General features: G+C 39.9%; 1 protein-coding gene across 1 annotated transcript in view; it reads right to left on the minus strand.

Annotated features, from left to right (window-relative positions):
• Nucleotides 1-13209, minus strand: part of LOC131105183 (aldehyde dehydrogenase, mitochondrial-like) — a 35659-nt gene that overhangs the window by 9607 nt on the left and 12843 nt on the right. Inside the window, exons 5-8 of the mRNA XM_058053047.2 lie at nucleotides 10730-10841; nucleotides 7246-7374; nucleotides 6648-6761; nucleotides 2919-3021 (exon numbers count right to left, since the gene is read on the minus strand). Of these exons, the coding sequence (XP_057909030.2) occupies nucleotides 2919-3021; nucleotides 6648-6761; nucleotides 7246-7374; nucleotides 10730-10841 (458 nt within the window). The remainder of the gene's footprint in view (nucleotides 1-2918; nucleotides 3022-6647; nucleotides 6762-7245; nucleotides 7375-10729; nucleotides 10842-13209) is intronic.

Genomic DNA, 13209 nt, shown 5'->3' on the forward strand with positions numbered 1-13209 from the left:
TTGCTGGCCTTTTTTGCAGTACATTTAGCGAGTGAAGATTGCTTTTATAGTTATTATCCCATATTTCCACACAATAAGTAAGATATGGTAGAACCAGAGAGCAATAAAGAGTGTGGAGTGATTTCTGATTGAGAACAAATTTTGCTTTGTTCAATACTGAAATATTTCTGGCCACCTTATGTTGTATATTTGTAATATGAGGTTTCCAGCTCATATTTTCATCTATTGTGATCCCCAGAAATGTATTTTCCTTCACCCTTTCAATGTCCACACCGTCTATTTGTATTTGCTGGTGCGTGTCCTTTCTGCTGTTACCAAACAGCATGATTTTAGTTTTATTTAGGTTCAAGGACAATCTATTATCATCAAACCATCCTTTTAGTGTGACCATTTCTTCTCTGACCTTTCTAATGATTTCATCTGTACTCCCTCCAGAACAAAAAGCAGTGGTATCATCCGCAAATAATACCAGCTTTAAGTCTTTCGTGACTTTGGAGATATCATTAATGCACAAGATGAACAGTTTTGGTCCCAGTATTGACCCCTGGTGAACTCCGCACGTAATATATGAACTTACAGATGTGTATTCTCCTAGCTTTACGTATTGCTTTCTGTCAGCTAAGTAGCTTTTGACCCAGTTCAGAACTAATCCTCTTATTCCGTACCTTTCCAATTTAGTTATTAGGATGTCATGATTGATTGTATCAAAGGCTTTTGTCAGATCCATGAATACTGCGGCTGCACACTTCCTATGATTTATAGCGTTAGTGATTTCCTCCGTAGTTTTGATCAGTAGAAATGTTAGCTCTGTATCCATACTGACTTTCTGATAGTAATTCGTTCGCATTAATAAATTCATCCAGCCTATTGTTGAATAGCTTCTCAATAATTTTGGAGAATTGGAGTAGTAAAGAGACTGGCTGATTTGTCACCATTTTTAAAAATTGGAACAACCTTAGCTGTTTTCATTTCTTGGGGAAATCTTTTTTTAAAAAGTCATAATATTATTAGAAACAATGGGATTTTTTTTTTAATTTGGAACTAAGTTGCAGAAAAAATGCTAATTTTATGAGAATCAAGTAAAAATATGATAAGTCATAATTTCAAGAAGGAAATTTACAAAAATGTGAGAATAGTCCGAAAAAATTTGAATAAATACCAGCATAAATTGTAATAAAACAGTGGTAATTTTATGACAGTAAAGTCAAAATAGTATGATGAAAAGATAATGTCCTTCCAGTTAAAGAAATATAGAATAGAAAATGAAATTAATTATTTCTTCAACAAAGTTTTGGAAGGTTAGGTTGCAGCAAATGTTATAATGCTACAGGGGAAAGAAATCTAAATAAAAATAAATATAAAAAAATATATATTGAAAAATAGTAACATTCTAAGAAGGCAAAAAGCCACAATTTAAAAAGGTGGTGATATTACAAGGGGAAATAAAGACACTTTGAAATCACTAAGTTGAAATAGTATTACAGGAAAATACATTTTGTTGTTGTCACATCATGAGAAAACAACAATCGTGTAAAACATTATAATATTACACGGTTAAAGTCAAAATAATATGGGAATAAAGTCATAATTATTAGAAGGAAATTGAAGAAAGGAAAAAGGAAAAATATTCAGAGGAAAAACCTCATTCTAACATGAAAAAAAATTCAGAGAATAGACTGGTAATATGAGGGGAAAGCCCTTTTAGTAGCAGAAATTATATAATATAACAGCTAAAATAATGCATAAAGCTAAAAGCAACCAATTAGCTAAAAATGTCATCCAAAGGCCAGCAAGGATAATTCATAATGCCGCCTACAGAGAACATACTAACTCCTTATTTCTAAAATCACAAATACTTCAACTTGCTGATATAGTTCATCTTCAAACAGCTAAAATAATGCATAAGGCTAAAAACAACCAATTAGCTAAAAATGTCATCCAATACTTCTCTACAAGAGAGGAGAAATATGATCTCAGGGAAGAAGTACATTTGAAACACTTCTATGCTAGGACTACGTTATGCTAGCCATAGCATTTCAGTATGTGGAATCAAACTATGGAATGGATTGAGTAAGGACCTCAAACAATGCACAACGACAACGATACTTCGGTACGAGGTCCATTATTTAAAAAAAAAAAAAAAAACCTTAAACTGTATTATGGAAAGCAGGAAGTGAACAAATGTAACAGTTAGTGATTGTAAAAGTACCAGATGGAGGGGTAGGATTTAATAAGCTTTGCTTCTTCCTACTCCTTTTGGACATGTGGAACTGTGAACTGATTATGGGATGCCCTCAATTGTAATCTGATGCATGTTCAAATGAAATAAAACCATTACCATTACCATTCATTTGGATGTTATAATATGGGGGGAAAATTATTAATTAAGAGGTTCAAGTGAAAATATTATGAGAACAAAATCAATGAAGACTATTGTGGAAATATTTGGAAAATTGAAAGAAAACAACAGCAGAAAAGTTTAGTTTACATTTTTCTGTTCCTTGGTAATCAGAAGTAGAAAATTTCAGCTAAATATCAGTTTCACGGCAGACCAATGAAAAAACTGTTCTGGAGCGCATCCTTGCTGTATTATCATTTACAAATGATTACTACTTTAAAAATGGCCCTTGTTCGGATGACAATGCAATGACAGTTGACATTTTTTAATATGATGGGGAGTGTATGCAAAGCGTGAATAAGAACTTTGTCGCAGAGTACCATGTGGGATGTTGTTGCGAAAGTAGAATCCTATTTGAACCAGATCACCAGGCCCAGACCTGTCATTGTTTGCACTGTCAAGACATGTTTGCATGATGCGAAGCGTGGCAAAGGTAGCCCAACTGGTACGGATAGAATAGTTGTGACATCGAAGTGCAAGTAGTGAAGTAGATACAACTCCATCATTCATCCATACATACTGTTTGCATCAGACAGGATGATGTTGGGACTCTTTCCTCCAAGCTCCAGAGTGACCTTTTTTAGGTTGCTGTTGCCTGATGCCTGCTGGATGAGATGACCCACCTAAAAGGACACCAACAAGGCAACCGTGAGCAAAAGGGAGAAACTTACTTCCCACAATTTCACATCCAGGTTGAAAAAACAAATGAGGCTGTCGAATGATCCAACTGAATCACATGACTCACAATTTGCAACTATGTCTGAAATATGCCCATTTTTGACTGTATTTTATTAAGATAAAAATAAGAGGGTGGCACGGTGGTCGAGTGGTTAGCGTGCAGACCTCACAGCTAGGAGACCAGAGCTCAATTCCACCCTCGGCCATCCCTGTGTGGAGTTTGCATGTTCTCCCCGTGCACGCGTGGGTTTTCTCCGGGTACTCCGGTTTCCTCCCACATTCCAAAAACATGCTAGGTTAATGGGTGACTCCAAATTGTCCATAGGTATGAATGTGAGTGTGAATGGTTGTTTGTCTATATGTGCCCTGTGATTGGCTCCAGCACCCCCGCGACCCTTGTGAGGAAAAAGCGGGAGAAAATAAATGAAAAATAAAAGATGGACAGGATGATAGATGTTATAGTACATTTAACATCTAAGCCAGGGGTGGGCAAACTACGTCCGGCCCGCCAAGTGTTTGAATACGGCCCTCCCGTTCTTTCCACAGTATTTAATTTAAAATTAACATACAACCTGGAATCATGGCTTGAGCCTTTTGATGGTTTAAGTCGTTTTTTTCATCAATTTGGTTATTTCATGTTGATTGCATGACACTTTTACACATACAATAAATCCAGGTGGACGGTTACGTGTTAAATATATAGTCTGGCCCCCCATCAATTTTGTTAAATCAATGCGGCCCACGAGTCAAAAAGTTTGCCCTCTCCTGATCTACGTACTGCCTGTACCCAACACGAGGTCTTCAACCACTAATGTGAATCACACTTTAACCGTGTTATTAGGAGCAATGAATAACAGGGTGCGTTCAAAAACACCACGCAACTTAACGCTTTAGGAACCACAGGGTTTTTTTTTCAGTTTTGACTGATAAAGACAGATAAATGCATACTGTCAATCATCAGTATGTTTGTGATGGGACTGAATTCATTTATTCATTCACTTTTCTACCGCTTTCCCTCACACGGGTCGTGGAGGGGGCTGGAGCCTATCCCAGCTGTCTGTGGGCGAGAGGCACCCAGGACTGGTGGCCAGCCAATCACAGGGCACATATACACAAACAACCATTCACACTCACATTCATACCTATGGACAATTTGGAGTGGCCAATTAACCTAGCATGTTTTTGGAATGTGGGAGGAAACCGGAGTACCCGGAGAAAACCCTAGCTGTGAGGTCTGCGCGCTAACCACTAGACCGCCGTGCCGCCTTACCTATTATTATTATCTAATTATTATATTAGTATATTTGAGTTGCTGTTTAAAATGTCCTCTTAAACCTGGCACTCCTTCTTATTTTATTCTTTTGGCCGAGGATTTGAGCATAGCTGAACAAATATATACATATATATATATACAGTGAAGAAAATAAGTATTTGAACACCCTGCTATTTTGCTATTTCTCCCACTTAGAAATCATGGAGGGGTCTGAAATTTTCATCGTAGGTGCATGTCCACTGTGAGAGAGATAAACTAAAAAGAAAAATCCAGAAATCACAATGCATGATTTTTTAACAATTTATTTGTGTGATACAGCTGCAAATAAGTATTTGAACACCTGTGTATCATCTAGAATTCTGACCCTGAAAGACCTGTTAGTCTGCCCATTAGAAGTCCACCTGCACTCCATGTATCATCCTGAATCAGATGCACCTGTTTGAGGTCGTTAGCTGCATAAAGACACCTGTCCACCCCATACAATCAGTAAGACTTTAACTTGTAACATGGCGAAGACCAAAGAGCTGTCCAAAGACACCAGAGACAAAATTGTACACCTCCACAAGGCTGGAAAGGGCTACGGAGCAATTACCAAGCAGCTTGGTGAAAAAAGGTCCACTGTTGGAGCTATCATTAGAAAATGGAAGAAGCTAAACATGACGGTCAATGTCAATCGGAGTGGAGCCCCATGCAAGATATCACCTCGTGGGGTCTCAATGATTCTAAGAAAGGTGAGGAATTAGCCCAGAACTACACGACAGGACTTGGTCAATGACCTGAAAAGAGCTGGGACCACCGTTTCCAAGGTTACTGTAGGTAATACACTAAGACGTCATGATGTGAAATCATGCATGGCACGAAAGGTTCCCCTGCTTAAACCAGCACATGTCAAGGCCCGTCTTAAGTTTGCATATGACCATTTGGATGATACAGAGGAGTCATGGGAGAAAGTTTTATGGTCAGATGAGACCAAAATAGAACTTTTTGGTCATAATTCCAATAAGCGTGTTTGGAGGAAGAAGAATGAAGAGTACAATCCGAAGAACACCATCCCTACTGTGAAGCATGGGGGTGGTAGCATCATGCTTTGGGGGTGTTTTTCTGCACATGGGACAGGACGAGTGCACTGCATTAAAGAGAGGATGACTGGGGCCGTGTATTGTGAGATTTTGGGGAACAACCTCCTTCCCTCTGTCAGAGCATTGAAGATGGGTCGTGGCTGGGTCTTCCAACACGACAACGACCCGAAGCACACAGCCAGGAAAACCAAGGAGTGGCTCCGTAAGAAGCATATCAAGGTTCTAGCATGGCCCAGCCAGTCTCCAGACCTGAACCCAATCGAAAATCTTTGGAGGGAGCTCAAACTCCGTGTTTCTCAGCGACAGCCCAGAAACCTGACTGATCTAGAGAAGATCTGTGTGGAGGAGTGGGCCAAGATCCCTCCTGCAGTGTGTGCAAACCTGGTGAAAAACTACAAGAAACGTTTGACCTCTGTAATAGCAAACAAAGGCTACTGTACCAAATATTAACATTCATTTTCTCAGGTGTTCAAATACTTATTAGCAGCTGTATCACACAAATAAATTGTTAAAAAATCATGCATTGTGATTTCTGGATTTTTCTTTTTAGTTTATCTCTCTCACAGTGGACATGCACCTACGATGAAAATTTCAGACCCCTCCATGATTTCTAAGTGGGAGAAATAGCAAAATAGCAGGGTGTTCAAATACTTATTTTCTTCACTGTATATATACTATATATATATAATATACTATATATAAAAAGATGATATTTGAAGTATAGGATATTCGTTCAGAAAAGAATGGCCCACTTTATTGTAGTGGCTATTTTTACTTTTTTTTTTTTACTGTGCATGTTGCATGAGGCGACCTCACAGCTAGGAGACCAGGGTTCAATTCCACCCTCGGCCATCTCTGTGTGGAGTTTGCATGTTCTCCCCGTGCTTGTGTGGGTTTTCTCCGGTTACTCCGGTTTCCTCCCACATTCCAAAAACATGCTAGGTTAATTGGCGACTCCAAATTGTCCATAGGTATGAATGTGAGTGTGAATGGTTGTTTGTCTATATATGTGCCCTGTGATTGGCTGGCGACCAGTCCAGGGTGTACCACGCCTCTCGCCCGACGACAACTGGGATAGGCTCCAGCACCCCCGCGACCCTCGTGAGGAAAAAAGCGGTAGAAAATGAATGAATGAGTGAATGTTCCTCAGAAACCTAACAAAGGCCGTTACATTTGGTTGACAGAGAAGAAGTGGAAATGAAAGACAGCTGGTTCCTACCTCTGTGGATCCTGTGAAGGCCACTTTGTCAACGTCCATGTGTCTTGCAATGGCAGCTCCGGCTGATGGCCCCATGCCGGGCAAAATATTCACCACCCCTTCAGGGAAGCCCACCTTTAAAAAGAGTCAGCAGAGTCGTCTCAACCTCTAATGATTAGAATAACATACACAAAAAAGTGCATCACATATCAGTGTTTCCGTCAGGACTGCAATATTTTTTTCAATTAGGGGGAGTGCTAGATGAGAGGTTTATGTATGTCTTAAATGGCTTGTTTACTCTAATTATGCATACTATGTTGGGTAATAGGAGTGTAAAGCCATTCAAAGCCACCACTAGAACACACGCTACCCAGAAGGAACTGCTTATTTACTGTATGTCTAATATGTCTTATTTTCTCTGATTATAGCTACTAGTTTGGGTAATAGGAGTGGAAAGGTGACTAGAGTTCAGGTTCTACTAAATCAGGGAGTATCATAAATACATTTTTTTGTGTTTTATTTTATTTCTACAGTGCGCCATTTGGACCCCCCCCCGAGGTAAATCATTCAGAGCCTAAAACTGATGAGCGTATGTGTACATGTCTGACCATGGCCGTACCTCTTTGATCAGGTTGGCCACGTAGAGCGCGGTGAGCGGCGTCTGCTCAGCAACTTTCATCACCACCGTGTTACCCGTTGCAAGAGCAGGGCCAAGTTTCCACGCCTGCATCAAGAGAGGGACGTTCCACTGAAAGGAGAAAAAAAACAACCTTAGCATTTTGCTAGCACGCACTACTGTATGATCTTTAGAATGACGCAACAAAAATTCAGAAAAGATTCTGGCTTAGCCAGCAAAACCTTTGATGTCAAAGCTTAAAAGGGCAACATGTTGCGGTATATGTAATATTGCACATGTAATATTTACTCCAAAATGTGTACTTTGGGAGGAATATTAAAAGAAACAGCAGCATACGTGGTTACACCCACTGGAGACTCTACTGCCCAAAATACACTGCTAAGACATAGACATGACCTGAGAATAAATGAATGACAATATTCAGAGTCGGAGTTCCCCAGGGGTCAATACTGGGGCCAAAACTGTTGGCACATCAATGATATCTCCAAAGTTACGAAAGACTTAAAGCTGGTATTATTTGCGGATGATACCACTGCTTTTTGTTCTGGAGGGAGTACAGACGAAATCATTCGAAAGGTCAGAGAAGAAATGGTCACACTAAAAAGATGGTTTGATGATAATAGATTGTCCTTGAACCTAAATAAAACTAAAATCATGCTGTTTGGTAACAGTAGAAAGGACACGCACCAGCAAATACAAATAGACGGTGTGGACATTGAAAGGGTGAAGGAAAATACATTTCTGGGGATCACAATAGATGAAAATATGAGCTGGAAACCTCATATTACAAATATACAACATAAGGTGGCCAGAAATATTTCAGTATTGAACAAAGCAAAATTTGTTCTCAATCAGAAATCACTCCACACTCTTTATTGCTCTCTGGTTCTATCATATCTTACTTATTGTGTGGAAATATGGGCTAATAACTATAAAAGCAATCTTCACTCGCTAAATGTACTGCAAAAAAGGTCAGTAAGGATAATTCATAATGCCGCCTACAGAGAACATACTAACTCCTTATTTCTAAAATCACAAATACTTCAACTTGCTGATATAGTTCATCTTCAAACAGCTAAAATAATGCATAAGGCTAAAAATAAGCAATTAGCTAAAAATGTCATCCAATACTTCTCTACAAGAGAGGAGAAATATGATCTCAGGGAAGAAGTACATTTGAAACACTTCTATGCTAGGACTACGTTATGCTAGCCATAGCATTTCAGTATGTGGAATCAAACTACGGAATGGATTGAGTAAGGACCTCAAACAATGCACAACGATGAGCCAATTCAAGAAACAATACAAGCAGTTGATGTTTGCCAAATGCAAACTGGTCCTGAACCAGTCAGGATGTGCTATATATACACTATTTTGATAATTACTATGGTACACATTATGTCATTGTATGGTCATATCACCTCGTACTTTGGTACGTGACAAAAAAAACTTTAACTATATTACAAAGCAGGAAGTGAACAAATGTAACAGTTAGTGATTGTAAAAGTACCAGATGGAGGGGTAGGATTTAATAAGCTTTGCTTCTTCCTACTCCTTTTGGACATGTGGAACTGTGAACTGATTATGGGATGCACTCAATTGTAATCTGATGCACGTTCAAATGAAATAAAACCATTACCATAATATATAGATAGCTAGAAACAACGTATCTATCTATGTATATTAGCAGTAATAATGGCGTGCAGGCAGCAGTGGTGTTCAGGGTCCCGCTGTAAATGACCATGATGATGGCTGGGTTTGCTTGAGAGAAGAGGAAGCATCATATGTCCAGCGCAACAGTGCAAGGATAGCATATGACAGGCAGGCTATCTTTCGTCTGAGAAAAATCAGCAATTTGAAGCCCGTAAACTTTGAAAGCCTTGATCTGCTATGCCAGTTAGAAATAACAGATCACAGTACAGACCGCCCGTGGAGACACCCCCAGCATGGACTGTTTTCTGGTATGCTACAACCTTTTGAAATACTACCATCAAAACTGAAAATCTTTTTTTAAAACAAATTAATTAAGAATTTCCAATCATACAAATACAAATAAAAGGCATAAGGGATTGGCAGAAGATACATTCAAAGACGACATGTAGTACTCTCCACTGGTCACTAGGTTGCTGAGACAATAGCCACCACTTCGATACAGGTACAGGAAGTAAACAAATATCAACAACAAGGACCTTTCCCAATGCTGAGGTCTGTATTGTGTCTTATTTTCTCTTATTATGTTGACTCTATTATGTAATATGCTTGTATTGGAGTGTTATTTCATGGCTTCTTAGAATGCCAAAAAACTTATTTAGAAGGTCGTAAAAAGGTTTTCAATGCTCTAAATATAGGTTATCACATGGTTTGTCTGGTATCAGGCCACCTTCGGTCTCGGGCTGATACTGACACTTGGGGGCATGGTACTGGGCCTGATACCAGACAAACCATGTGATGATCTTATTATCACATACTATTTAATCACGAGCTTATTATCACGTACTATTTAATCAAAAGACCGTTTTGTTTCCAGAAAATGTTCAGTTTATTACATGTATTATATCTAAACAGTGTAAACACAATAATTACAAAAATATTTCAACAATAATATTTTATCAACAGTCTTATCTTATCAATGTCTGACAATTAAAGTTCCATTAATCAAGTTTGGGTTTTTTGGTGACTGGAGAAGCACTAGTAATATTAATAGTTACAGTGACATTTCCTATCACATGCACGGAGTTTAGAAAGTTAAGCCCGACTTGTATTTGCATTTTTAGTTTTTTCGATCATTTCAAGAGTGTCCTCCTCATTAATGGTGTGGAGTGTCAGCCGCTGACATGTTGACAGAGCACAGACGGCAGCAAAACAAGCGCTGCGTGTTCACGCTCGTGCGCTGTTCTCTGATTGGTTGTTTCACGGGCACGATACCAGAGCAGCGCGCTCTGAGTGGACAGCTACGGGGGCTGATACTGGACATGGTTAAACTCTATATTTTATCAGTATCACTGCCCTGGGCTGTGGCACAGTATCATTTCGGCCTTTTCCCGTATCATTCATGGGCGGTTTCTAGGGTACAGGGCCAATTAATAGTGTAGTATGTGATAATTAAAAGTATTTCCATTTTCAAATAAGGACTCCTACTTTGTGGAAAATCACTCGGGTGTGGAAACGAGTAACTACTCTACACTCACATTCATACCTATGGACAATTTGGAGTCACCAATTAACCTAGCATGTTTTTGGAATGTGGGAGGAAACCGGAGTACCCGGAGAAAACCCACGCATGCGCGAGGAGAACATGCAAACTCCAAACAGAGATGGCCGAGGGTGGGACTGAACCCAGCTCTCCTAGGTGTGAGGTCTGCACGCTAACCACTCAACCGCCGTGCAGCCCGAACAAGGGCATATCTTATCTTATTTTGTCTTGGTTATTGCCAATTCCAAACCACTAAAGCACGATTGTCCTCACCGGTATGATCTGTCCACAGACTCCAATGGGTTCATGTCTGGTGTAGCAGAAGTAATCTCCATCAATGGGGATGGTCTTTCCTTCCCATTTGTCAGCCCATCCTGCGTAGTACCTGAGCAGAGCACCAATGCTTTCAACATATTCAGATCGAAAATGTAAACTAAAAAGGACAAAAGGAGAACTGACCTACTGTTTCTCTTAGCAGTAAGACTACACTAAGTATCCTCCAATAGGCAGCCAAAGGCAAGACAAAGCTATCATGATGTGCTATATACAGTGCATCCGGAAAGTATTCACAGCGCTTCACTTTTTCCACATTTTGTCATGTTACAGCCTCATTCCAAATTGTATTAATTTAATCTCTTACCTCAAAATTCTACACAAAATACTCCATTATGACAATGTGAAAAAGTTTTTTTTTTACTTTTTTTGAATTTATTAAAAATAGAAAACTAAGAAATCACATTTACATAAGTATTCACAGCCTTTGCCATGAAGCTCAAAATTGAGCTCAGGTGCATCTTTTTTCCACTGATCATCCTTGAGATCTTTCTACAGCTTAATTGGAGTCCACCTGCAGTAAATTCAGTTGATTGGACATGATTTGGAAATACAGTGAAGAAAATAAGTATTTGAACACCCTGCTATTTTGCTATTTCTCCCACTTAGAAATCATGGAGGGGTCTGAAATTTTCATCGTAGGTGCATGTCCACTGTGAGAGAGATAAACTAAAAAGAAAAATCCAGAAATCACAATGCATGATTTTTTAACAATTTATTTGTGTGATACAGCTGCTAATAAGTATTTGAACACCTGAGAAAATGAATGGTAATATTTGGTACAGTAGCCTTTGTTTGCTATTACAGAGGTCAAACGTTTCCTGTAGTTTTTCACCAGGTTTGCACACACTGCAGGAGGGATCTTGGCCCACTCCTCCACACAGATCTTCTCTAGATCAGTCAGGTTTCTGGGCTGTCGCTGAGAAACACGGAGTTTGAGCTCCCTCCAAAGATTTTCGATTGGGTTCAGGTCTGGAGACTGGCTGGGCCATGCTAGAACCTTGATATGCTTCTTACGGAGCCACTCCTTGGTTTTCCTGGCTGTGTGCTTCGGGTCGTTGTCGTGTTGGAAGACCCAGCCACGACCCATCTTCAATGCTCTGACAGAGGGAAGGAGGTTGTTCCCCAAAATCTCACAATACACGGCCCCAGTCATCCTCTCTTTAATGCAGTGCACTCGTCCTGTCCCATGTGCAGAAAAACACCCCCAAAGCATGATGCTACCACCCCCATGCTTCACAGTAGGGATGGTGTTCTTCGGATTGTACTCTTCATTCTTCTTCCTCCAAACACGCTTATTGGAATTATGACCAAAAAGTTCTATTTTGGTCTCATCTGACCATAAAACTTTCTCCCATGACTCCTCTGTATCATCCAAATGGTCATATGCAAACTTAAGACGGGCCTTGACATGTGCTGGTTTAAGCAGGGGAACCTTTCGTGCCATGCATGATTTCACATCATGACGTCTTAGTGTATTACCTACAGTAACCTTGGAAACGGTGGTCCCAGCTCTTTTCAGGTCATTGACCAAGTCCTGTCGTGTAGTTCTGGGCTGATTCCTCACCTTTCTTAGAATCATTGAGACCCCACGAGGTGATATCTTGCATGGGGCTCCACTCCGATTGAGATTGACCGTCATGTTTAGCTTCTTCCATTTTCTAATGATAGCTCCAACAGTGGACCTTTTTTCACCAAGCTGCTTGGTAATTGCTCCGTAGCCCTTTCCAGCCTTGTGGAGGTGTACAATTTTGTCTCTGGTGTCTTTGGACAGCTCTTTGGTCTTCGCCATGTTACAAGTTAAAGTCTTACTGATTGTATGGGGTGGACAGGTGTCTTTATGCAGCTAACGACCTCAAACAGGTGCATCTGATTCAGGATGATACATGGAGTGCAGGTGGACTTCTAATGGGCAGACTAACAGGTCTTTCAGGGTCAGAATTCTAGATGATACACAGGTGTTCAAATACTTATTTGCAGCTGTATCACACAAATAAATTGTTAAAAAATCATGCATTGTGATTTCTGGATTTTTCTTTTTAGTTTATCTCTCTCACAGTGGACATGCACCTACGATGAAAATTTCAGACCCCTCCATGATTTCTAAGTGGGAGAAATAGCAAAATAGCAGGGTGTTCAAATACTTATTTTCTTCACTGTATAATAACTGTCTATATAAGGTCCCACAGTTGACTGTGCATGTCAGAGCACAAACACCAAGCATGAAGTCAAAAGAACTGTCTGTAGACCTGCGAGACAGGATTGTCTTGAGGCACAAATCTGGGGAAGGATACAGAAACATTTCTGCTGCTTTGAAGGTCCCAATGAGCACAGTGGCCTCCATTATTCGTAAATGGAAGACGTTTGGAACCACCAGGACTCTTCCTAGAGCTGGCCGGCCTTCTAAACTGAGCGATCGG

Source organism: Doryrhamphus excisus, linkage group LG5 (assembly GCF_037039965.1).
Source record: "Doryrhamphus excisus strain RoL-2023G ecotype Guam linkage group LG5, RoL_Dexc_Guam_v1.1, whole genome shotgun sequence".
Classification (NCBI taxonomy): Eukaryota; Metazoa; Chordata; class Actinopteri; order Syngnathiformes; family Syngnathidae; genus Doryrhamphus; species Doryrhamphus excisus.